Source organism: Maylandia zebra, linkage group LG3, assembly GCF_041146795.1.
Source record: "Maylandia zebra isolate NMK-2024a linkage group LG3, Mzebra_GT3a, whole genome shotgun sequence".
Lineage (NCBI taxonomy): Eukaryota > Metazoa > Chordata > Actinopteri > Cichliformes > Cichlidae > Maylandia > Maylandia zebra.
In genome coordinates, this window is record NC_135169.1 from 32,960,027 (window position 1) to 32,987,739 (window position 27,713).

The window sequence follows — 27,713 nt, forward strand, 5'->3', positions numbered from 1 at the left end:
CATCCTGATGTGGCACACCTGTGAGGTGGGATGGATTATCTCAATATAGCAGATGTGCCCACTACCACACATTTGGACTGATTTGTGACCACTGTTTGGGAGGGATGGTTATATTGTGTATCTGGAATGAATTTTAGGTCTCTACGTCCATCCCATGGGGAATGGGAGCAAAAACAAAAGTGTTGTGTTTATATTTTTGTTCAGTGTAGTTTTCCAGAGACAAATGTATTCATATATTTTACATGAACACTAAGCACAAGGAAGGAGACTAAATATTAAGGATAAGCGCTTCAGACACCTCCATGCACTTACAAGGACGGATACATACGTGATGCCTTCATCTGTGAAGCTGACTCCAGGGAAAATACAATCTGCAGTAGCTGCAACTGTGCATGACAAATAATGCAGGGCTGAAAAACTGTATTAGAGTGAAGCTTGGTGCAAATCGTTAATTCCGAGTGAGATAATTGTGAAAACTTTACTGAGAAGAACAATTGTTAGCTGCTATTTTTATTGTGTGTCTGGATCTGTTATGTTGACAGTTCAACAAACAGCAGTGTGACTGCCCATAGACACCACCCACAGATCACTCACACACTACAGGGGAATATAAACAGTAACGCAACTGGATAAAATTAGATCTAAAAATGTTCAGAGAACATCAGCAGAAAGTCACAAATTGTGGTTTATAAATTTAGGATAAATTTCTTTACAAGGATTCTAAAAACAAGTTTAACCGTTTAAGGTTTCACATTCCCACCATCCATCTATTTTATTATGACTATTCTACTCAGAGTCACAGGGTGCTGGAGGTTATCCCAGCTTTCATAGGGCAAGAGGCGGGTACGTCCAGGATAGGTTGCCAGTCTATCACAGAGTTAACACTGACAGGTGCACAACTATTCACTCCTACACGTCCTGGTCACGTGATATTTTGCCTTCACTGGATCATCCCCCTTCAGCCTAAATAAACTTCTTGCTTTCAGTTCAACTCCATCTGTCCAAACACGTCTGCTTTTGCATCTCCAGGAAGTTGGAGTACCCAGAGAGAACCTACACAAGCTCATGGTGAACATACCAGGCAGAACCAGGAACCTTGCTGCTCTGACGCAGCAGTGCTAATTATCACACAGAAAAATCAATTTAAAAACTTCAATTTTGATATGAATTCCTACTTCGATTACTGGATTATTGCCTGTGAACATCCATTCTGCTGTTAGCATGGTCGTCAAATTTGATATTTTGGTTGGATGGCACAGGAGATGTGATGAGGTCACTAAAACTGCAGGGTTCATCATCTGGGGACCACGTAATGCAACCAGAAGGGTTCATACCTCTCTAACTGGCACGTTTAAGATTAAACTGAACATTTTATCGTGTGCTAATTTTGTTTTAATTTTGTAACTACTGAAATTTTTTGGGATAGGCTCCGCCCAGCCCCGCGACCCTGAAATGGATAAGCGGAAGCGAATGGATGGATGGATGGATGAAATTTTTTGGGATAGGCTCCGCCCACCCCCGCGACCCTGAAGGGATAAGCAGAAAAGAATGCATGGATGATTTTTGTTTTTTTTGTAGCATTTTGGAAATGTTTCATAAAAGAAGACTTTGTAACCTGCACCTCATTGATCAGTGCTCGATGTCTCAGTTAAACTTCTGACCTCGTGGAAAGACTATTTGAAATGATGAATTTCCTTTAAGTCTTCTTTGGACATTCAATTAAAACTTTGTCTTGAGAGCATTATTAGAGCCCCCTCAGAGCTCACACCTGCTGCTCTCATTACAGGTCTGACTGCACAGTGCAGTTATTAATGTGCATGCAAAACACAGCATTTACTGCTGCACTTTTGTGTTTCTTGATTTTTAATGTGAAGATATTTAAACAAAAAATAGAAAGCAGGCAGTAAACCAGACAAACTGCATTGCAGTGGGTCTTCAAAGTGAGCGGATGAAATGAAACAGAAGATTTATAAAGATCATAAACACGGATCTTTATTATGTTCTTTAACTTTGACGGTGTCGCATATGTTGTGTTTACAACTTCTACCTTTGCCTACAGCACCTGAAGGCAGCACTACCGGAAAAAAGCGGAAAAAAAAGAGAAGCACTGCGCATGCCCAGAGCATCCTCCACCCGCACAGTGAGAGCCGCTGCAGAGGAGATGCTGGTGCAAAGAAAAATCATCTCTCGCATGTTTGCAGAGCAAACGTCCGGACCGAGCAGACTTTGTGACTCTGCAGGATATCCACCTGTCCTCCTCCTCCTCCCACCCAGAGAGCAGCAGAGGAGGAGGAGGGACACCTTAAAGAGGAGGGAGTGGGGGTGGATGCAGCTTTATCAATAGCAGGTTGCCGCTGACGATCCAGTTCAAACTAGTTTGCTTTGAGTATGCGACTGTGGCTCTACAAAGAGCTGCGAGCTGAGAGCCAAAATAAATCTTCCACGTCCGCTGAGCTTCAACTTTTACTGATGATAGCGCGAGAAAGGCTCGGCAGGACACCAGGAAATAGTTTGGTGATGCCCAGTAATGTTTATACTAATATAAGGAATGGATGTTATACTTTTAGAGTGTATGACATCATCATATGTTCTCAGTGGGTTTTTTGCCTCCTCTAATAGGTGGTGACACTTTTTAGTCTAATCATTGTTCAGAAACCGCCTAAATAAAACTTTTTGCTGATTCTGCACAATAACCATCGCAGTCACACACAGGGAGTGCTGTGGGGGGGACAACAAAGGAGCAGACCAAGCATCACCATCATTATCCTCATCACAGCTGCCACGGACGCGCGTAAAGCCGGCGCTGCCGCCGATGTTGATGCGCGACGACTCGGCGGCAAATCGGTTAATGGCAGGTTACAAATGCGCAGTAAGCCGAGACACGATGTCCATGTTGGGGGTGATGTATGACAGGAGCTGGGCGACAAAGCGGAGGGAAGCTGTGGAGGAATCACTGCAGTGCAGCAGAGCTGTCAGTCAACCGGCAGAGGAGGCTGCACACAGCCCACTGAGAGCCGCCGCCGGGCGTTAGGCTGACCGGCAGCTGATTTCACACTTTATTGTTGAATCTCTGAGGATATTGATGCTTCCGTATCACATCAGGGCATTTCCCCATCCCTTTATTATCACAGCAGCCTCCTATCTGCGCAACAGCAACGGTGACGCCAGCTTAAGAGTCTTTCATTTTTTGCCACAGATTTATTACTTTAAGCGGCTACAGTCACCCTTTAACTTCATAAATCCCACAGGAGTTTTATTTCCTCCATCTCTCCCTCTGATCTGCACTCTCCCCTCTGCTATGATTTCCTCCTGTTTTACGCATCGCCCCCGCTTTACCTTGCGCCTTTGTGCTGCATCTCTCGCAGCCACTGTATATCACAAAATCGGGGATCCTCCTCATTGTAAGACAGCACGAAGACAGAACTGCTCAGAAGCAGCCTCTCTACGCAATCTCGCCATCGCACCCCCTCCCCTCCTCGTCGCGGGCCCACTTTCTCAAAATACACACTTCTCTGGCACACATACATAAGCCTGCTCAGATGCGGAGGGAATGAGCGAGCCTCCCTCCTCCCTCGTCCATCAGCATCTAACAGCGCACTGCCTCTACCAATCTGTGCAGCCGGAGGACCACCCCAACCCCGTGAACCCGAATCTACCCGCCCTGCTCGCTTATAAATACCGCTCGATTTACACCGGCAAGTCTTGGTCTTCGGAAACGCTCAGGGTTGCAGCAGAACATCCCCCTTTCGTCTTACCCCCCCTCCATCGTTTCGCTGTTTTTTAAGAAAATCTCACGAATCATCCATTTTTCCCCCACTATCATTACTACCCACTCTTTTTCCCCCTCCCTCTCTCCGAACTGCACTTTTTTTTCCTTCTTCTTCTTGCGGCCAGTTGCATGCATTGTTCGTCTCCCAAAATGGTTTGCGAGACTAAAATTGTTGCGGATGAACACGATGCTATACATGGGACCAAAAAAGAGTCGATCCTGTGGAGCTCTCCTCCGTCCAGCACGCCTCTGAACCCCGCCGAGGCCAAGGATGTGAGGAAAGACGTGGTTTTTATCCGCGAGTTTGAGCGCGGGGATCAAAAGGAGGTACGCCGCATCTTTTACGAGGGTATTATGGAGAGGATACCCAACACAGCTTTTAGGGGGCTCTGGCAGCAGCCCAAGACCCAGTTTTTATACGTTCTTCTGACAAGTAAGTACCCTCACACTTCCGTGTGCCGTGCAGCTTATGTGTGTTTCAGACCAACTTTTTTTTCTGGTCATACGCATCTCAAAAACTTCAAATGTAACCTCTAACATGGATTCATGTGCGCAGGTAAATGTCGCTGTTGCGCGTTTTTATTAGGTCTGCGCCCTGAAGCGATTCCTTTGAGGAACTTGCCTTCAAAATCATGCAGAAATCTGATGCTTCTTTGTTGTCGTGGCTCTGTGGGCGATGTGCAGTTAAGTTGAGAAAAAGGCTGTTGCTGCAGCAGCAGCCGCCTCATACTGTGCCACACCGGTCACGCTGCTCCTACACGCCAACAAAAGGCATGGCAGGCGGCATGGTGCATGTGTTTAACCGATGTGATGACATGCCGGTGCTTCAATGAATGACTGAATGAATTTGAGGATTGGCCCAGAGGGTGCGCGCACGTACCCAAAAAGCACTCCCCCGCCGCGCCGCCAAATACACACAAACACACATGAACACGCACGCACGCACTCCCCCCCCAGTCGCCGCCTCGTCACCACCACCACCTCCGCCCCTACACAGCAGTCAATGCGCCACATCTCGTTTGGCTTTTTGTTGATGTTGCCGGTTTAGGTAAACGCGTCTTGCGTCACAACATGTACGGTTACGCACATTAAAGAATAAAAAATCGCATGAAATCTGCTTCACATACCCCCCTCTTTTTGTTGTTTGGATATTTGTCTCGATCCTTCCAACCAAATTTGATCCTGAATACTGAAAACCTCGTCTGAGCGGAAGCTTACTACCCCGCGCATTTTAGCGCTTTCTGTTTCGCTCCACCTGGAGTGCAAATGAGCGAACAAAGTAGCAACTAGGTTACTGCATGGCACGCAACATGCTACGCGCAGCATCCATCCTGCTTGCTTCTGTCTCCCTTTGCGCCCCCCAGCGTTACATCTTACTAATAACTCCCAACATGGACTGCACTGGTTGGATGAATCCAGCACTAATACGCTCTCCTCAGGCAGAACAAACTCTGTCGTTCTGTTAACTTTTGTCTCCCAGAAAATGTCTGATGAACGCGGGTTTGTGTGAAAAATTATCCAAATATTTGATTCAGCTGTTCCTGATATTAATGCTTACAGATGTCTTGTTGTGTATGTGTGTGTGTACGGGTCCGGCAAAAATCAAACATGTGATTTTCTCTTCTGACAGGTTTTGTTTATTTTTCTTCCATTTCTCCATAGTAATGTGCTTTTACATGACCAAATCCCTCACGCTGACCTGTTGTGCACCCCTCATTCTCATGGGTGCGCGCTACTACTACAGCAGGAAAGTTATCCAGAACTATCTGGACTGTGCTCTGCACACGGACATGGCTGACATAGATGCATATTACATGAAACCCACAGGTAAGAGGCAGGGAACACATCACTGTTTTCACACACACACACACACACACACACACACACACACACACACACACACACACACACACACACACACACACACACACACACACACACACACACACACACACACACACGTGTGTGGTTTTGTCAGTTCCCAGTGCTCCACCATCACCAGCACGCAGTTAGTGGGTGAAAAAAATGCATTGGCGCACTGAAAAGTTTGGGCCTGTAACTTTTAACAAGACAAAAAACCAAAAACGCTGTTTTTAAACACAGCTGTGTCTAAGAGTCTTCAGGCGATGCAGAGGCAAATCATCAAATATGCAGGTCGTCTCCCTGCTTTCCCACCCCTCCTCCCATATCTCTGTCTCCACTCCTTCCCCCACTCTGCTTCCTCTCTGGGCTCTGCTTGGACACTGAGGTAGGGGGCGGGGAGTAAAGGGTGGGGCGGGTGGGGGTGGCATCACAGGGCTATTGATCGTGCAGAGGAGACTGCTGATACACTTTCTGCAGTACACTCGGTGTCGGCAAGGCTCATTTCCTCCACTAAAGCTTCTAATTGGAAAAATCAATCCACCTCTGGTGTCATCTCTGACTATTCATTCTCCTCGGGAGTTTAACTCCGGGCAGCACCGACGGACAGCCACGTACACGTGTGACACACTTTTTTTCAGACATTCCCCTGCCTTGTTAACTTCTTCGACACATTTATTCCCTGTTAACCCAGACCACGTGGCAAATATAAAAAGCAGGTGTTCATCAATTGCCCCCCCACCATTGTCTGCTTCTCTCTGACATTGTGCCCTTTGGCTTGGTAATCCAGTGCATACACAAATGCAATTTAGCATTCCCATTATTGCTGCAGGGCTGTGATGGTTTAGATGGGGTCAGGCACCACTGCTCTTGGACAATGCTAATGATTATATCCGTGCACTCTGAATGGGCCCACGGGGATGAACACCTGGGTACCAGCACGCGGTCCTGATGGAGAGGCACCGCTGACGTCACTGTGGTGCTTTGTTTAAAGTGTGTACAGAATGGCATGGCACGTAGGGGTGCGTGGTTATATAGAGGAGGAAACATTTGGCCAATAACGGGGAACTTGTTGAACTTAAAGGCCCTGAAAACAGATCATATAAGTCAGCTTCTTTCTAAGAGGAACGGGCTCTAATGCAAACACACACTTTACTGCTTAATGAAAACTGGATGTGTATTAATTTAAGGAAGCCTGCATAGTTTTGATTATTTGCACTCTTTGGTTTCTTATGACATCATAGAGAGGGGATATTCCTAATATGGTCATCTCGGGGTCACAGTTCTGGCTGTGAGCACAAAAGCCCACCGACTTGCTGTTCAAACCTGTTTGTGAGGGGCAGCCAATGAAAAAAAAGTTGGCTTAAAGGGGGAGGGTGCACTGAGGGACTGCACCAAGGTTAAGTATAAGATAAATAAGGATTATATTAAACTGTGAATAATGCAAAGCTACTTTAAGAGAGTTTAAGAGTAAACATGAGCATGCACACAGCCCACTGTATGTATAACAGTAATTAGCCCTCTTTAATGCAACGTTGGCCAAACATGGTGTTGGTTTGTTGACAGCTACGACACTATAAGCACATAACGACATTTTCTGATGGCACTTGGATGATATTTATCTGTTGCATTTCATTTGCTGCTGCTTTAATATTTAAAAACAGTGATTAAGGGATGAAAAACCCCCCCAGACATTTAAGTTAAAAAAAAAAGATAATTAATTTTTTTCCCTGGTACAAAATGAGAATAATGAAAAAAACAAAACAAACAGGTTAGTTGTTGTTATTATACTATATTTCTTATTGAACACCTATATTGCTATCGTCCCTGAATTTCAGAAGGACTTGGACAATAAACTGTCAAATCAGCCTACTGGGTCCTATAAGGAAAGTTTCAATAAGATAATCAAAGTGTCTAAAAACAAAAAAGAACATGATCATGCCATATTTTAGCTTGTTAGCAGCAGATAACAGCAAAAGAATAAATCACAAGATAAATAACACGAGTTCATCTCTGAGGTTTACTTGACAACCATGCAAACACCAACTCTGTGGACTGTAGCTCTCTACGTGAGCCAAGTAGCTAACGAGTTAGCTGTGTCTGTGTGGGTGGGTCTGACAGGGAGCGTTTAATTTAAGAGTTTGCAACAGATGAGATAAGGACTTTTGTGTTCAATAATGTGTGTGTGTCTTCAAGGACTTCAAATAGGAAGTGATACAATGTTGAGTGTGTGTCTGGTGCTCGAGGCTTCTGTGTTTTGAGAGACGGTTTGCTGAATGTGGGAGGTCAAATAGTTTGAAACTCAGCATTGAATTTCACAATGCTTGTTTTCTTTTTCACCTTGAATGATGGGGATGTATGAGATGTGCTGCTTTAGAAGAAAGATAGAGCCAAACACAGGAAGACACGGAGTTCTTCGTGACACTGAAATAAAATATAAAAGGAATAAACTCCAATAAGCCAAGTCCACAGAGTAATAAAAGAAAAGCGATTCCTGACTGAAGACACATATCCCTCTCCACATGGCACAACTACACTAATTCATACTCTCACTTCCTGTGATCACTCACTCTGCAGCCTCTTAAGGCCAGCTGTCACTGCTTTCATTAGACCTGTAATGCTGTGTGTGTGTGTGTGTGTGTGTGTGTGTGTGTGTGTGTGTGTGTGTGTGTGTGTGTGTGAGAGAGAGCAGGCAGACAGGTTGTGAAGTAAATTGAGCTAACAATGGTTGAGAGGATAAATATGTACGTGTGTCTCAAATAAAGACTGGAGGCTTATTTCAATCCATCCATCCGATTCAGGGTTGTGGTGGGCTATCTTACCCAGCTGTTATAGGGTGAGAGGCGGGGTACACCCTGGACAGATCTGGTACAAAAATGCCACTTAATTGAAATTAAATTGATTGATTGATTATTTCAAAAAGGGTTTGTTGAGTACTTTTAAATGAACAGCATTTAAAAGTACTCAACAAACCCTGTGAAGTAATGTAAATTTTAATCCGTTTCCTCTATTCAGTTTCATTTATATAGCACCAATCAGGAAAAACAGCTGCCCCAAGGTCAGGGGCGTAATTTCCAGGGGGGTTAGGGGGGTTATGACCCCCCCTCAATAATCACACCCAACCAATATAACCCCCCCCCCCAATAAAATTATGAATTATCTGCATAAATAGGCTGTTGATTTTCTTTACTCATTTCAGGTATTACCAGCAAAATAGTTGCATGTTTAATCATCTGGGAATTTACCCACATTTATTTATTTATTTAGACAGAGATCATGACCCCCCCGCCAATGTTCAGCACTGTAATATTAGAGAGAAAAAAAAACAACAATTTGGCAGTCCCACATGGGCAAGCTCTTGGTGACAGCGGGGAGCAAAAACTCCCTTTTAGCAGGAAGAAACGTATAGCATGAGCGCAGATACAAAAGACTAACCAGCTACAGAAACTATTTAACAGATACAGGCGAAATAAAAGCTGACTTTATTTATTTTTCGACAAACTTTTCTTTTTGACCACATCTAGTCATTTCATTTTGGAAAGTTTAAAATCTTTTTTGTTTCTTAACAAAAAGTAGCAGCTAAAACTTTTGGTAACTTGTAAAAACAACCCAGCTGGGCTATAATATAATGAAGTTTAGTGCTGAGACTATTATTTGCTACATGTTGGAGAGACACCAAGAGATACCAAAACCCAGCTTTGTGACTGATTGCTCGTTACAGTTATTATTTGTGCACTAATGTGCAATTTACAGCTGCCATTATTAAGCCTTTCTACTGCTCAAACCCAAAGATCTCCAAAGCAGTCAAAGCATGCTAAAAGACTTCTTTTTGGAGTAATTAAAAAAGTCCCGGCAGCAGTCGGATCATTTATCCCCTCTTTAGTCGTTACTTGATGTGTCACTTTAGGTCATCCTAAAGCCACTTACAGCCTAAAAAGCAAGTGTAATGAAATGAGGGTGTGAGCAGACACTGAACCAAGCTCCCTGGTGAGGCGAGATACCCGCTCATTAATAGCGGCTGTTTAATGAGGCGTCATGATCACTGCAGGGTCTCATCGAGGCAGCGGACATTAAAATACCTGCTCATCTCATTGTAGCCCTGTATGTGTGTGTCTATACATTTATGCATGTGTGTGGAAGAGGGATGGGGGAGGTTTGAGCTCATTCGGTTGCAGGTGAGGGCGCAGCTTCCTCTGCTGGTACTTGTCCTTATTTTAGGACTGAACGACAGAATGAGGGAGAAAGAGTATAAGAGAGAGTGTGTGAGGGAAAGAGGTGAGACAACGGGGCATCTGAGGGAGGGGTGTTGTAAAGTATAGCATTTACTTTATGCGTGTGGGGAGGGAAGATAAATCTAGGGCTTGCTGGCCAGCAGATAGACCAGATGAGTCACAATCATGGCCTCTGCGCCAAACACAGCTCTTTACAAATTTCAGTTTAGCTTCCTTATCACTTTAAAATTCCCAATAAATTTGGGCTCAGCTGGTTGTTACTGTAGTCTGCACAGTCTGCATCCACAACAGGAGTGTTTTTGTTGACTGGTATCGCACTTGAGAAGAGTATGAGCGACATGTATTTTATTTTAAACCGAAGCGTCCAGCCCATGTTGTGATTGTCATGTCCAGTTGTGGCCCAAAATGAAACTGCAACACACAAAGGAACCTCTATGGGATATTTCATGCACATCAGCTGGGATATCTTAGTTTAATGAGCTTCTTTGGATGCTTCCCTCTACTATTCCTTAATCTTTCTGGGATTTTTTTTTTCACCCTCACACCTGTATCACTCCTTTTCCTTTCCTGTATACTTCATCTGTGCTGAAGGGGAGCAGGTGTGGTGGAACAGCTGGGCTATCTAGAATTCTGGCAGACACAAAGTAATGTCTTTGGTCATGAAGGGAAATGAAAAACACTCTTTACTGGCTACAGTAAACAGTTTATCAGTCCCTAAGTTTGTTTGACTGAGACCTAATATTAGGGAGAAAACCTCAACAACACTACAGTCCTCTATGAGGATGGACTTGGCAACAGTGGGGAGGAAGAACTCCCTTTTTCAAAGGAAGCGGCCTCAAGTATAACAAGGCTTGGCAGTACTCTGCTGGGAGTGGGAAATGAAAGTGAAAAAAGAGAGGAGCACAGAGTGAATCGGATCATGTTGATTCCTTTACATCACTGTGTGACTGCTGTTCTCAGACTGCACACGTCCAGGTTTGCTTCACAACTTAAAAACTAGACTTTTCTCCACTTAAACAAAGAAAAATTAATACAATTTCCACAGCAGAAAAAAAGCTAAATCAACCTTGTATGCCATTTTATCTCTGCCACAAGTGAATGCTTTTTCATGTCTCGAGTCAACACCGGGGAAGCGTCGCTTAGAAAAGTCCATATTTGACTTGTTGAAAATACGCAAACGCCTCTTTGGCCTTCAGTGGTGCAGGTGGCATGCTGTTATGTCTGCGCTCCAGAAGAAGCAGACATGAAAACTCTTTGCCCTCAGAGCTGGTGCTGCTCTGATTTCATAATCAGCTGAGTGGGGCTCAGACTGCTTTTATCCACATATTTTGTCCCAGGTTCAAAATATTTTCAGCACATCTTAGAAACCACCTCAAAGCCTTGCTGGTACTTTTAATGTTGGAGCTAGATGTCCTTAAACTTACACCTTCCGTTACCAGTTTGAGGGTTTGTGCCCACATAAATAACACATTACTTAAAAAATATAATATATATCTGATTAAATACTAGGACATGTTTTAGTTTTAAGTACCATCATAAGCACGATTCCTTTAAAGGCTCTGCTGGACGCATACCACCTGGAGAATACACGCTTGTCTTTTAATTTTTCCTGCACGCTGAAAACACGTGAGCATCTGCCACTTGTCGGTTCAGTGTTTTGAGGAAGTCGATCCCATCATTAATAATAGATTGCAGTCTCGCTACCTCCGGCTTTTGTCTTACATTCTGCTTAAATCAATGGCGAACAAAGGTGCTCGTCAGAGAGACTAGATGGCGTGTCAGCGGCTTCATTAGTTTTCGCATTGTGTATTTTCTCGCTGTCTTGACTCGCTCATTACAGAGGAGCCTGTTATCAATAGACGAGAGACTACGTGCATGAAGATTAAGACTGAGTCTGCAGTTTAAGGGTCGCGATTTCTAAAGGAACAATAAATGTAGATGTAATAGGTTTGAGCTCCAGTAACGTTAAAAAGAGATAAAAAATTATTATATTGAGCAGAACTGAGTTCAGCTTATTGAGCTCAACAGTCCCAGATTCTCACGTGGCCCCTCGGACAGGAAGATTAATCGCCCACCTCTGGGTTAGATTAACATTTTGCATTCGGTCGTGAAGCCCACACGGGTGACCTTTGACCCCGAGAATCAAACCAGAGAGAGATCGAGAGAGGGCAGTCGGAGCAGCAGCTGTACGCTGATGGATGCCACGTACACATTAAAGCGCAAGTGTGCAAGAAAAAGGAAGCGTACTCGCACGCTTGCGTACAAACAACATGGAGACGTGCTGGCGGACAGGCAGGCGGCAAGACGAACAGTCGGGCGTGCGTAATGAGTTCCTCTGTGTGTGTGCTCATGAAGCGTGACAACACACACGTAGGCGCATCAGTCTGCTTTGCATTGATGAGTGCTCACGCGCACATCTGGAAACCGTGTCCTTTGTGTGACAGTCATCTCTTCTCAGCATTCGTCGCCCGTGGCCAAGGAAGATACTGCTGACGTGTGGGGTTGTGCGTGACAGGTTAATCCATACTCCCAGCATGCACTCTGACCTGAGGAGTACAGTGTATCTGTGTGTGAGTGCATTACAGAGACTCCGCCTTAAGTCTTTTTGCTTTAAAGTGAAAATAAAACAGTATTAAGGGATTTTTATATATACAAAATAACTTGGAACCCCCCAGGTCTCCCCCCCCCCCCCCCAACCATATAAACATAATGCAAAATGCTACAAATTGAAACTCATATGTGCAAATTAATGTTTAATTAATATTTTTTAATTTGTCATTTTCAAAAAAATGTAGTTTCTGGCATTTATTTCATGATTCGGGCTATAACGGGTTAACCATATGTGGACCACTTATGCTAATGTGCCCAGTGGAACAAAGCGCAACATATGTGTGTTTTTTTAGCACTACAAGTGACAAAATGTGACCAGAACTGTTGGGAAGAAAAATAATCATATAACACAGTCTGATAGGCACCTGATGAATACCACAGGGAGATCTCATTCCCCACAGAAGCGCGAAATGTAATGTTTGGGGGGGCCGGATTAATCGTGCAGCGATACGACACTTTCAATCCAAAGCCATAAATCACTGTTGCTTAAATTGACTTTAATGTTCCCTGCAGCAATGAGACGCCTTCTGCAGGGAAATAGAAAGAAATACTTTGGTCACTAGAAGCCTAAACAATTAGCAAACACGCCCAAATCCAAGCCGCCGCCGATCTTTCGCCCAAAAAGCGTTAATACGGTGTTCGCTTCACAGAAGAGTGAGCTCCAGCAGAGCGAGGCAGCGTCTAGACGGAGCCCTTACCATATTAGGCCTCCAGGACAATCTTCTTGCACACAATGAAGCCCATTCCTGTCTATGTGCTCATGTAGTTTGTAGGTATGTGTGTAATTTTTAAAATTTAATGGAGGGTTCATATCACAGCATCAGCCAGTATCTAACACTCCCACGCGCATGCATGGAGGATTATTAATATCTACTGAGCTACTGAGAGAAATTAGATCCGCCGCATTAAGAATACAGTAATCAGATTCTTACTTGTGAGAGAAAGATTTCCACAACTCAGAGCTCTTGCTCCCTTTCTCACCCTTCACTCTCTGCTCAATCTATTTCTTATCTTGACATCATCTGTATTCTCCGTGACCCCCACCCCACTCCCCCTGTAATAATGGCAGACCCCCTCCTTTGCGTTTGTATGCCCTAGCAGCAATAATGGATCCTTTCAGTCTCATCGCATTTACTGTTAACTCAGATGCTCGCCTTCCTCCTCCTCTGCTGCTGCGTCTTTCACACAGGACAGCTGAATGACTTCTTCTTTTTTTGTTCCTCTTTGCTCTCTTTGACTAACTCCTTTTTCTGACTGAGTAACCTCATTCATACAACCTTCCAGTTACACACACTCGCTCACACACCAAAACATAGGCGGTACACTGTAGTACCGCTCCACTCTTAAACAGCTGCGGGAGCATCAGAGAGCTTAACGCTTTTCTCAAAGCGAGTTCCTCCTTCACTCACTCCCTCTTTCTAACTCGTGATACCTTGAAAGACTAAATTAATTGTTATTTATCATATTTAGCAGAAAAGTGGAAGCGTGTAGAAGACAGATATTTACAGCTTTAGTTAACTATTGCCCTCAAATATTTTTATGATGACCCTTCCAAACTCTAAGACAGGGAAAGTCTTTGACTCAGAGAGCTCGCCATCATCCTGTCTTAAAAGAAAGCCACCATGGGTGTGAAGTAAAGCCATGCTAGAAGCTCTGAGAGGCTCTACTACCCTGCCCACACACAGGAGTGTGTTTCCATCTTAGTGTAATTACTATGCATGCTTAGATTTGCTAACAAGCACTAAAAAAACACAGCCTCCAAGGCGGGCAGTCAAACCAGGCTGCACTGCTTTGTGCATACGTACACGCCACACTCCTCAGGTCATCAGGACACGTTTCCCAAATTGTCTGTTTAAACTGCTAAGTTTCCAACATGTTCTCATCTTGTACCAGTTTTTCAGATAGGATCGGATCTTCCTTTTACGAACAAGCTGTCCTTTAATACACCAGCTAAGACTGGTTGCGTAGAGATAACGGTCCAGCTTTTGGACCCACAAAGTCCACCTTAGGAGTTACGAGCTGCAGGTTTCTCAGGCGGGACCCCATGGGTTCACCTCTATTTTTCTTCTTGGTTAGAAAAACTTGGTTAGATTTACGAAAAGATCACAGTTTGGGGTAAACAAAAGTAACACTGCGGGATAAAATGACCAATTTATAGTAGAGGCCCTCTGAGTTATGCCGTAGCCTGCAGATTCAGGTCACAGATGCCAAACGACACCCGGTGAGTTAATGAGCCACACCGAACAGGCTAAAATTTCCCATCTTCCCCTCTGACAGGTCAGTGCCTCTGCTGCCCCAGTTCACTGATTGTTCTTTAAGCTCCTCCATCACCTCCAACATTTCAGTGCCCAGATGCCAAACTTTAAATTTATTCTGCTGCTGTGTTCAATCATTTCCAATGTGAGTTTAACTGTGCGAGACTCCCAAAGTACCGTAAAAACTCAAAAAACATTTTAAACTTGTGAGGGTGTCAGGTGAGGACAAAAAGTTGATAACTTATCAGGACATGAGCGCGTACTGACGAGTAAAGACAAAGCCTCTGATCAGCTTAATACAGCAAAGAGTGCTTCACTATGGCTTCCCTCAGCATATCATAGCAAAACTGCAATGAGGACGAGGTCAAAGGGACGGGTGTACAGTGCACCCTCTCAGCTGTTTGGTCTTTGAATAACATGTTCTAATTAAACCAGCTGCAAACAAACATATGTCAGACATTTGAGTCATTAAATCAACACATCTGGACTGAATTTCCTCCAAACTGTAATCAACCCTGATTAAATTTCCAGCTGTTGTTCAGCAGTTTGTCGCGTGCATTTGTTTTCACTTAAACTTTAACGACAATCTCTCCAGTTGTTTGTGAGACACTTTACTTCAGATCACATGGACTGGATGGATTTACATTTTTTTCTAGTCTTAATGACCATTCGAAGGACCTCGGACTACGAGCCGCATGTAACCACACACAGAGCGCTTTTTGCAATACACTTGATCTATCGCACATCCACGGCCACTTCAGAATCACAGATTAACCCATAATAACATGAGAAAAACTTTATTTACTCCAGATTTAAGGAATCCATTTGTTAACAAATGCTGCAAAGATGATAAAATGATAAAATGATTAATGATAACAATAATATCTGACAGATCTGGCCTCTCTGCCAGACACATGTATTGTGTTAGAGGGTGACACCATTGCTAACAGTCTCATCAGTGACCTCCTCCCCGCCACCGCTTCAGAAGTGTCCAGTTTGGAGCCAAAAACTGCAGATTTCCCTGTGCTCATCACAACCAAGTGATAGAAAATCAAAGAATTTGCAGCATGTTGCAGGATCTCAGTTTCCTTTGGAAACAGAGCCTGTGACATATATGTCTTGAGTATCCAGAAAGAACCAACTGCATACAGTCAGGGTTCAAACCAGGAGCTTTCTGATCTCACTAGAGGAAAACTACAAAGATCTCAAGAGTCATTTTGGTTTATCCTCTGACTGAAATCATTCAAATTACTGTTGATTGTCTGGATCAAAGTGAGAAACAAGCTAATAGACAGGAAGATATTACCAATCATGGCTATGAGCATGGCTGAGAGGAATAACACACACACAACCTTTAGAAAGCAGTGAATGGAGCCGTTATGTGCCCTGCTAATGAGCTACGTTTTCCTTCAATAGCCTAAAACAGGAAGAAATCCACGCACATCCTCACCATGTAGCGTCCAAATGTGACCGACTTACTAAAAAGATTAGTTTCTGTAAACAAGTGAGCTTAGATGACAAATAGCACCGAGCTAACAGTTTACTAATCAGCTCCAAGCTTCCTTAAAAAGTAGCTGATGAATCCAACACTAATGGTACTTAATACTAAATCACTTAAACTCTGCATGTGAGCTGCACAAACGAGCCCCTTAAACCATCATCCACCAAAACTCTGTTATGCAGATCCAAGTGGCCGTGAGAAAATAATGCTGTGACTGTTTTTTTTAGGGTTATAGGACTTTCATTAACCAGAGATTAAACTATATCGCCAAAGGTTTTCACTCACACATCCAAATCACTGATTTCAGGTGTTTCAATCACCTCCATGGCTCAAGTGCATGAAATCAAGCACCTATGCAGACTGCTACTACAAACATTTCTGAAAGTATGGCTCACTCTCAGGAGCTCAGTGGTGGTACTGTGACAGGATGCCAGTAGGAACAGTTTGGGAATGCCCCATTCCTGGTAAAAGATAGCTGCACATCAGTGCATGAAGCAAGGCCCAGAAACACATGGATGAGCGAGTGGTGTGGAAGAACTTGACTGGCCGGCAGAGTCCTGACTTCAACCCAACACTGTACCTTTGAGATGAATCACAGAGACTGTGAGCCACGTGTTCTCATCCAAAATCATTGTTTGACCTCACAGATGTGCTTATAGAAGAATGGTTAAAAATTCCCATAAACACTCCTAACCCTTGTGGAAAGACTTCCCAGAAGCACTGAAACTGTTATAGCTGTAAAGGATGGGCCAACATCATATTAAACTCTATAGATTAAGGATGAGATGTCACGCAAGTTCAGCAAATACTTTTGGCAACATAGCCTGTGATATTCTGTGATATCAGCAAACTGCACAGTCATCTGACCCACATTTCCAGAGAGGCAGACAAAATCTCTGATCTATCGCTTCTAGTCTGCAAAGTGTTCAAATCATTGTTTCTATATCCGATAATTAAATCCAATTTGGCTGCAACATCTCCACACTTGGGGAAACTCGAGGGGCTTCCAGCTTATAATGTCAGCACTAGGAGAGTGGGGATCACTTGGGGGCTGCCCGTTGCCACAGTTGTTTGACTCGCTAACAGAAGCCTCTGGATCAGCTTAACACAAGCCTGCAGGGCCATCAAATCCTCGCGAACACGTGGGACTGATGCATGATGTCAATTTCACCGCCTGTTTAGTGTGCGTGTCTGTGTGAGGGAGCAGCAAACAGAGAAGAGGGAGATATTGTGTGTAACGGCATAAAAAGTGAGAGTAAGGACAAAGAGAGAGAGTTAGGATTCAGAGCTCGTGAACAGATGGAGGCAGATTTCTGCTGTCCGCAGGTCGGCCTCTGCCGGTCACAGAACAGTCAGATTTACTTTGTCTGTCACAAACAGATGGCATTTTAGTACAAAACCACAGAAACACTGCCAGCACATGGAATAAGTGCTGCTGATGTTAGTTATCTGACCACAGTTATGCAACACAGCAGAAGGTTTAGAAAGTCTTTTTCTTTGAAAGATTACTGCAAGGGCACATGCATTGTCATGTTGGGTTTAAAAGTCACAAAGCTTCCAGGCTCCTAAAAGTGTCATTAAAACATCATGAATAGCACAAGTTTCTACCTCAGAAACATTTAAACGAATGTTAAATTACACTCAGGATGATTCACATCCTTCTGGCCTCTGTACCTGAAGTATTATCACTGAAAAGTTTCAGAGGGGAAAAGGAACAATTGCTCTGTATCAAAGCGAACCGTTTACAAACTGCAGCAGGAATAAAGATTGATGGTAAAACGGGCTGATATTCAGGCTCTTAGTGGTTCTGTGGTGGAGGAGCATTGTCTGCTGACATTTTTCTATGTTGGTCAAACCTCATTTGTCTGCCTGGACGTGTGTTGAGTGTCTTTGTCTGTCTGTCATCAGTCTGATTAATCCTGAGATGCAGCAAGTCCCTGATAGTGTATAAGCATCTGTGACAGTGTTTTGGCCCAAAAACTCATCTTTAATTGCTATCTGACATCAGAGTCTCTGCTCCAGTATGCTGTCAGCTTTAAGTGACTGCTCTGTCATGCCTGCACTTTTAATCAGCAGTCCTCACTGAGTGGATAACGTTATTAAGCTCCAGTCAGACCTGCTCATTCAGCTGCTCCCTGCATCCCCTTTTTTCTATTTTCCATTCATTGGTTTTTCTACCCAGAGCCCTTAAGTCATTACAACAGCCATGCAAGGCGACGTTCATCTTGAGATCAGTTCCTGCCTCATCCAACTATTTTGCAACCAGTTATAGTTTTCATGTCCTGTTTAATAGTTTAAGACAGTTATACTGCTTGTTTTGTGTTCCATGCAAGAGATATTTCAGAGGTCTGACATATGATCAAAGTCATGGCAGTGTACCGGAGCAGCTGACTGTGAGACACCTTTATCCAAAAACACAAAAAGATCACCATCACAGGCTCTGTTCTTCACCTTCATGTCAAAGTTAATTATTTCCTCTCATACATGGATACAGTGATGTTAAATAATGAGGTCAGTGTATGTGCAGCTAAATACTCGGTTTCAGACAGTCTGTTTTCTGCTCTTAGCAACCTAGAGAGAGTAAATATGGTCGCTTGCTATTCAAACCTCCTGTTTGATATGGTCCAAACAGGGGCAGATAGCCTATCCTAGAATGGATTATTTTGAAATGTACAACTATTCTAACAGAGGAAAGAATAAAAATATGGAGCTATGAGCTTAATAGGATGAGAGGCTGACAGGCTTAGCACAAAGACAGTAAAACCCTCAAAATTAAGAAACGTAGACAATAAAGAAAAACCAAACACCTGCTCTCAGCAGGTTCAGCTCCACTAACATTGGAGAGATCCCAGTTGGCTGTTTGCAGTGTTTACACGAAGCTTGGCTAACAGGCTGCTAAATCATGTCTAATATAATTCTTGCTTTCGCAGTAAGACTGGATTTTGTTTCCTGTTTCCTCCTGTTAGGTTCCTGTTTCTGGGTGGCAGTGCTCGATGGTCGTGTGGTGGGCATTGTGGCGGCGCAGGGCCACGAGGACGAGAACACGGTTGAGCTGCGGCGGATGTCGGTGGACTCTCGCTACCGCGGCAAAGGCATCGCAAAGGCGCTGGGTCGTCGCGTCCTGGAGTACGCAATGCGCAACAACTACGCCGGCGTGGTCCTCGGCACGACGGCCGTGAAGCTGGCCGCCCACAAGCTGTACGAGTCGCTGGGTTTCCGCAGAACGGGCCAGAGCGAAGACTACCGGCTACCCGGGATGAGCCGCTCGCCGCTGGAGAGGCTCTTCTTCCAGATCCGCCATACCCGCTATCGCCTGCAGCTTCGTGAGGAGTGAGAGGTGACAGGGAGAGAGAGAGCTGGAGAGTTGGAGATGGAGAAAGAGAGGGACAGAGAGAGAGAGAGAGCAACGACCCTCCTTCACCTGAGAGCCCTGACCACGTCCTCTCCTCTGACAGCTTTTATTTATTTTGTGTCATTAGGGATAACTTTGAGTATGACTTAACACTTCTACTATTTCACCCTTAAGTCACTAACGTTTTTACTACTATTATGCTTTTTTTTGTTGATTTTTGTATTATACTTTGACATTTTAAAGAAGAGTTTGTTTCTATTATTAATAATCTTTTATTTTTTGTATCTTTAATCCTTCCTCTCACCTGCGGGAGAGAAAAATTGGCTTTTTCCAGAAGACATCTAACTGGCACCCCCATCTCAGCACCCTCCCCAGCCCCTTTGGCATCAAGAAAATGTGATTTTGATCAACATTACCTTTCATTTACGTTTCTCTGCTCTCCTCAAACCTTCCCTCCCCACAGCAAAATCATGTTTAGTTGCTCAAGAGTGCAGTTTTCTATGTGGGGTGGGTGGATAGAGCAATGCGTGGACCGGGGGGAGTACATAGACTCCTCAAAAAAGGGTTAAGGGAGTTTTTAGCACACACTCTCCTTCATAAAAATGATTTGGTGTGTGAACAGACACACAAACCGAGTGATCCGGCTTTTAGCCACCTCTCCAAGGCACCATATTGAAGCACAGCGAGAGTGTGTTACTGACCCCGACAGTGAGAGAGAAGAGATGGCAAGGATGGTTACTGGAACATGTGCTGTGTGCATCCTGCATCATGAATAAACACAGCGCATCTTCCTCACACACACCTTCCTCTTTACTCTCCTCACTGATGGTCCGATTGGATAACAACCCCCCCCTTTTCTATGTTCTTTCCCGGATCGATGAATCACCTCCTTTTCTCACTGGAGCTGTGGGGAGGGTCTCTGGCTGGTTGCGGTGACAGGAGGGTGGCGCTTTCTCGCTGCAGTGTGTCACACTGACAGATCCCGAGATGAGATATAGCTGCACGTCAGAGCTTGTTATGTGTGTGTTGTGAATATGTGACTGTGTGTATGTGTGTGTACGTTTGACGAGGCTCTGGTCTGACAGCAGACCGAGTCTCAGCTGTGTGCGATGAACCTTTCTCACTGAATCAAGTATTATGAAACTAAACATTAGTACTTTCTTTGTGTACTTTTAAAATAGTTTACTGATTGAATCAAGGTCAATTCTAACACTTTGGATACAGTTCAGTGTTTAACTGATGATTAGTAATTTTATAACTTTGAAGAGGAAACAAACTTCATTTAAATATGCAAATTTTACTGTCAAAACTACAACAATTACAAAGTCGCTGCAGTCTACACTCCGCCTGCTTAATCCAGGTTATTGGGGAGCAACTTGAGTAAGACTACAAGCAATACTCACAAACCTACAGTACATGACTGAGCACAAACAGCAGTTGATTATTTTATCTGATCTATTGACACTAGTGTTTCCCTTTCCTCCATGTACTTATATTGTGTATACAGCTGAAAAACTGAAAAACTCATGTAGTGAACGTCAGAGTTTCTCCCATAACACCTCTCTCCATCTCCATCCTCCGAGCGTACGACCACCAGTAGATTCAGCCATCCATACTCTGAGCCTCAGTTATGCTATTAAACCATTTGTAAAAAGTCCAACCTAAAGCAAAACATAACAAAAAAAAGCACATAATATATAAAAAGGGAAAAAAATACAGATGTAATTGTCACAATCTTAGCACTGGCCCTTCTTGCCTTGCTTTCCTTCCCCTCCTACCTCCCATTCATGAATCTGTCTGCAACCCTGGGCTAGACCATGCACCCTCCATTTGAACCCTCCGCTGACCTTTGACCTATCCTGCTCAAGTTTCCAGCCATTCCTGGCCCCTCTCTGCATGTGCCACAGGAGCCTTGCTGCACTGCTTTTACTACTCCATTTGAAGCTTGTCGCATCAGCCGTAGACCCCCGCCCCCTGATCTGATGTCATCTAGGCAGTGTGGCGCTGCCTGGACTGGCTGGAGCTAAGTTGCACATGATGTATGGTTGTATGGGTGTGACGCAAAAGACTCAGAGAGTGAGGGAGAAAATGCCTGTGTGTGTGTGTGTGTTCAGAGTTGGTGCAGACACTCACCAAATGCAGCACTGCCTGGATGACATTATGCCTGCCAGCCAACCAACTGTAGAATGCAAAAGCAATGCAAGTGTGGCATGCCTCTGTACCCGGTGTGTGTACGGTGCCTGCCCTAGAAAAGTGTAGAAAAAAGTGAATTGATATATATATACTACATATATATATATATAAAAAAAGAAAATAAGCTTCTTCTTTGATATAAACATATAGAAAACAAATATGTGTTTCTTTCTTCGGAAAAAAAAAAGAAAAAAGTTGTACCATTTGCATGAAATGTGTCTTTGAATGCAAATATAACTTTTAGGAGAGAAACTCCTAACACATGAATTACAATGGAAAAATGGACGTATTTTATTTTCTCTTGTTTCTTTTAAAGTAATGGTTTACGTTCTTAATTGTCATGACAAGGGCGTGAAATTAATACCAGCCACAAGCCAGTGCTTGTAAACCTTCACCACTGTATCCGAATCTAAAAGCCTTGCAGAATTGGAAAGTAATCAGATTAATCGGTCACCAGCTGGGGGTCGATTAGCAGTAGATCCTTTCATAAATTGGAGCAGGATTGAAGGAATGTGACTCGAAGTGTGTTCTTCTTTGGTAAGATTTGCTAGATTTTCATTGAGCATTTGAAAGTTGATGATGCAAAAGGGGGAAAAAAGTCCCTGCTAAGTTGACACTAAAGGAAACACAAGTTAGATGATTAGATTTTAATTGTGCTCAATGCCTAAAATGAAACATGCACTCGTTTTCTTCTGCATCTAATTCTGAATTACACTCCCCACAATATTATAGATTATATATAAGGATATTTGTATATTATCCCCATAATGAAGGCAAGACCCTGGACGCTGGGTCCGATGACACTAAGGCTTCTTCTCCTTAACTCTTCCTTAAATTTGAGCCACGAGAAACAACGCTCTTGTAAAGGAGGCTCAGCCGCTGGTACGCTTTTATCTTTAAAATAGCGCCAATTCAAGAAATCCCACTGAAGCACTATAGAGTAAAAAAACGAGGCACGAAGGCACTGAAAGCATCAAACAGTTCTTTCAGATGTTTTCACTGGGCCGACACGTGGAGGATGCCTCACACCACCTTGATGCATCTGCTTTGAACTTGGTTGTTGCTGGAGAGTCAAAAGGGAGCCACACTTTATTTTATTGTGATGTTTCTGGAGCAACAGCTTCTCGGGAACTTCACAGAGTACCGAACACAGAAGTTAGAGCCAAACTACAGCATGAACACTAAAAGCTATGGATCAGACTATAACATTTATTTCACCTCATGTACAATCAGATATCACAGTCAGTGGGACAGAAAACACAGTGGTTATCCCTGCCAGTGTATTCAGGTCCTCCCTGCATGGCTCAGCCCGGTCTTTATCAGACTTGCTTGAGGTTGAGCCTTCCTGAGGTGGACTGTTAAAAAACGAAATAAAAAAAAAATCCTGTCTAGATCTTGTGGAGGAATGTGAAGTCTGTCGATTCTGAGCCATTTCTGCTGCTGCCAATCTCAGTTTTCTGCCTGATGAAATTTTATAAAGCTCCTTCGTGTATTATGGGAGGAACTATTATCCACATTCATACATATTCTGAACAAAAAGGGACGGTATTCAAAATGCCTTTGCCAAGGCCTTATGCACTGGAATCAAACACTGGAGTTTAAAAACGCTGTGGACTGCATGACTTGAGGTAGTTGAAGGGTGACTTTGAATTGTAAAAGGCAAAGTGCACTGACTAAAATGCATTTATTTCTAGTCTGAGTAATGTCTGTTTTCTACTTAATGTGAATGCTACACCCTGTGAAGCCTGACCTCCGTGTAAAACTGGTAGAGCATACTTAATGTTAGAATGCAGACGGTATGCAGCGTCTATCAGAGTGTATATTTAGTTACGCACCGTTCCTATGACGTATTTTGCTGATGTACAATCCAAAAACCAATCTCACCGCTGGTTTCTGTTTGTTTTTCCTGTGATTTGTTTGAGCGTGAGCTTTCCTTCCTGAGAAGGTATGCTGCATGGACGCCTCTCCTGCTGGAGAAGGCTCTTTTAGTTCAGAGGGCTTTAAAATAATAACAAAAAGATCACCTGATGCTCTTCTCTGATGGATAAAACAGAGGCACATCTTCAGCATTTATGTATTTATTTATTTTAACTCAAGTGGCCGCTTCAACTTCACGCTAGGTACAAAAACGGTTCCAGTGTCACGATTATGTCACAATATTCATTCAGTTTATCTGCTAGTAAAGGAGCATAGACCTGAAAACTGCACAAATGTACAGATCCTGTGGGTGTGTTGCGTTACTCTGATGCTGCGTGTCCGTGCTCAGCCGCTTTGTGGGCGAACATTCAAAGGCATGAATGTAAACTACCGACATTTTATGTATGTTTTTTTTTGGTCTGGTTGCTTTTTGAACGAGAAAAAGTGTAAAATAACAAAAAACAGAAAATTGGGTCTTTTGTTAGATGACTCAACCTCTCAACATTAGACGTTAGACTTTTCGTGCGATTGTAAATAGCCGCCATCTCTTCCTGCTGCTTATGTATTATTTACTGCAGCCTATCATCCTTGCTGGTTTTAACCGATCCCGATGGAGTTTTTTTTTTATTTTAGTCTCGGAAAATGGATGTCGCCTGGACTGTTCCACCTGACGAGGAGGGCGAGGGGCGAGGGAGGAATGTGCCACGTTGGCAATTGACGGCGGGTGGGGTGGGGGAGCTGTGGAGGAGGGTGGAGGAGGCAACAGAGCTCCACAGCATGGACTCCCTCTCTCTCTCTCTACCTCTGGTGAGGACTTTGCTCCACTGTGGAGAGCGCTGAAGGACTCACTCTGGACTGAGGCCACGGGTGCCAAGAACACATGAAGCACTTGTAGCACAACTGTGTCTTGTTTTGCTAATACAGTACAAGGTAGTTTGATTTTTTTTACCATTTCCTATAAAGAACATGGATAAAGTTTCTCCTGTATCATCAACTGTATGTATCATAAAGATATATATATACAGGATACAATGTAATAGTTCATGCTACAACCCAAGGCTATTTTAGGAGGTGGAAATTTGCCAAAGGTGACAGAAACTGCTGCATTTTTAATTCCTCACACGGCTCCATTTTGTTCAGCACAGCCCTGTAATTTACTCGTTATTATCTGGAAAACTTCTGCCCATGTGCCATCTAAGCAAGCAATAAACACAAGGAGGCAAAAGAACAGAACAATGGCAAGGATTTTATCAAGAAACATGAAATGCTGCATTGATATTTACATGCCCGACACTGTAACAATTAGTATTGTAACATTACCGCTCATTTATGCTGAAGCCTGAGGGGGTGTTTGATTGTAAAATGTTTGGGGTTATTTTTTATTTTTACGTGTCTTTACATAGGGGGTGTCAAAGATCTGCTTTTTAAAAGGGGTACCGCTACATATTTGTACAGAAGTCAAAGGGAAATGACACAAAGGGGCTAATGGATGCTAAAAAAAGAGTTCAAGCAGACAGGACCAAAAAAAAAAAAGATTGTGTAGTCCCACTCTGTAAATGCTTGCTTCTGTAAATCTCTTAACAGAGCTTTTATTCAACCATAAGGACTTTCTGATTAACTCGCACCATTTAAACATGCACTGCGACTTCACTTCCTACAGTCTGTCAGCACGACCGAAGCTAATCAATTAAAACCGTGCTGCAGCCGCCGAAATCACTGCTCTCAACTGCGTATCTTACCAGTGATTTTCAAAGGCTTCTTTTTTGTTTTTTAATCTACGATTTATTACCTGTAAAGCTGTAAAGTATATTTTACTGTATATAGCATCTGGGGGTCATTTTTACTCCTTTTTGTAACCATGCTTGTGGATTTAAAAATATATAAAAATATATTTTTAAAATAAGAGAATTGATTCTGCAGTAGTGCAGGTGTCTTAATCTGTGCTACCTCACAAGAGTCACACAGAAACAGCAGCAGCCACTTTCAGAAGCGCCGCCATTGTGGACTTCCTGTCTGCTTGAACTCTCTGGCGTTGTCGTACTGCGAGCCCGAACACTGCAGCTCTTTTAGCTTGTAGCACGCACACACACCAGCCATGACCATGAACATCAGGGGCTCTGGAGCTATCTAGCTATAGTAAGCTGCTGTAATGCAAAGAGGGCTTTCTCTGCCCTGGAGCCTTGTCATTGCTGTTGTCTGTTGCCAGGAAACTGACCACACAAAGCACAGCAGGGGGACTGATATGCAGCCACACTGTGGGGAGGCAGGCAGGTCAACAAGCCCGCCATGATAAAGAAATGGAAGGAGCGTAGATGGATGAGATGGATGGACTTGAAGTAGGGGGGTGGAGGTTAAACAGCATCTGAGGGAACTTTGTACCCGAGGGACCTGAAGGGGATGAAAAAGAGGCCCCTTTTCAAGTAGAACAGCCAGTACACAGCACCAGGGGCCCAGAAGGTTCACATGTATGAAGGAAGGAGGGTTAAAATCCAATCTTGCAACATGATTCTAATGTACATTATTAGACCAAGCATGGTGTGGTGATTTTTGCATATTTATTTATTCCCAGGGAGTTTGAGAAGATGGAGCATGAGATAGACAGAGAGAGAGAGAGCAAGACAGTAACACCATGTGACCTCTGTGAGACTGCAGTGGCATTTATTGAGATCTATTAGCTTTCAGTTCCCTTTCTGCCATTCGTTTGGAAGACTTCTGCATCACCACATGGGGATTACTCTTAATATTGTGATTATTAACCCTTTCTTTTATACTGAATACAATTGGAACACTGTATAGATGTAAAGATGGGATTTCTTGCATTATGATGACTGAAACATGGATGTACATATATTGTATCGATTAAAATGATGATGCATTTTACACGGTGCTGGAGTTGTTTTTTCCCCCCCAAAGAGAGCAGAGGGGAGGAGAGAAATGAGACAGCAATATTTGAACTGAAGTGACATAAATGTCAGCTGTGGGTGGGTGGGGGATATACTGCAGGTTCTACTTACACACCTCCTGGCAGCGAGGGAGAAGCTCATCTGGAGTCTTGAGAGGGATTCGGGATCGGCTCCTGTTAACGGCACAGGTCGCTGAGGTGAAGTTATCACTTAAATGACCACACTCAATAACCTCAATTACATCCTGGAAAAGAGATTAACGTTCAAGAAGTCTAATTACGTTTTTCATTTTAATTTAATGCCCGACCATTTTAACCTATCAAATCAAAGGTCAAAGCCCAAGTCAGAGTGGAGCAAAAGTGGGATACCAGCACAGTCTGCTGTGCAACTGACACTGCTAAATAAAACACACTCTGGAAAAACAAAGAAGTGTTTGTTTTACCTCCCTCGTGCTTCGAACAACTCCAAAAGCGCGAGTGTCCTCTTGAATTTGCACATACCAGGCTTTCGTTTCCCTCGCAAAGAGGTGGAGGAGGAGGAGGGGGGGCTTTCACCCTTTAACCACAGAACAATGAGAGAATAGAGGGGCAGATTTCCATAACACTGTCCCTTGGTCTGGCTCTGAACTACTCAGACTGACCTGGTGAGAAACACTTCTCTAATGGAGCGGAAAAGGGAAGGTTGATTCCTCTGGAATAAAAACAAAAAACAAGGGAAACTACAGGAATTTAAGTGCATGACAAGACACTACTCATGTTGGATCTGCTGGATGTTCCACATGCACCTTTGTCCCGACAACTCCTACAATTAGCAGCCAACGTGATGTGACATTTCAAATGCATAATGGGGGGGTTAGGCTTTGTTGATCTTGTCACAAGGCGTATGGTTCTGCCAGACACATTTTGCAGGCTCGAAGGGTCTTAATTGCAGGACACTATAAAAAGTGTCTAGCTGTGGCTGCCACAGATAAAGAAAGTCGGTCAGTGTGCCTGGAAGCCGCTGAATGTGCGCGAGCGCATTCATTTCGGCTGCACGGATGGAAAGTGTGGGTGTCGGTGGACGTGCGTGCATGTACGTGTCCATACGAGCATTTGTGGAATGTGTGCGTGTGTGAGAGAGAG

The 27,713-nt window shown here is 43.7% G+C and overlaps 1 protein-coding gene across 1 annotated transcript; it reads left to right on the plus strand.

The window, feature by feature from the left end:
* Positions 1–3,349: 3,349 nt before the first annotated feature.
* On the plus strand, positions 3,350–26,569 carry nat8l (N-acetyltransferase 8-like). Its single transcript, XM_004574167.5, has 3 exons — positions 3,350–4,202; positions 5,432–5,596; positions 19,194–26,569. Exons 1-3 carry the CDS (start codon positions 3,899–3,901, stop codon positions 19,559–19,561), a joined length of 837 nt encoding a protein of 278 aa, XP_004574224.1. The 5' UTR covers positions 3,350–3,898; the 3' UTR covers positions 19,562–26,569.
* Positions 26,570–27,713: the final 1,144 nt, after the last annotated feature.

Bases quoted from the DNA above. Each gene is read 5' to 3' on its own strand.
- nat8l (XM_004574167.5), top strand. From the start codon at position 3,899: ATGCATTGTTCGTCTCCCAAAATGGTTTGCGAGACTAAAATTGTTGCG. The intron at 4,203-5,431 runs GTAAGTACCCTC...ATTTCTCCATAG, and splicing joins TTTATACGTTCTTCTGACAA to TAATGTGCTTTTACATGACC. The intron at 5,597-19,193 runs GTAAGAGGCAGG...TCCTCCTGTTAG, and splicing joins ATATTACATGAAACCCACAG to GTTCCTGTTTCTGGGTGGCA.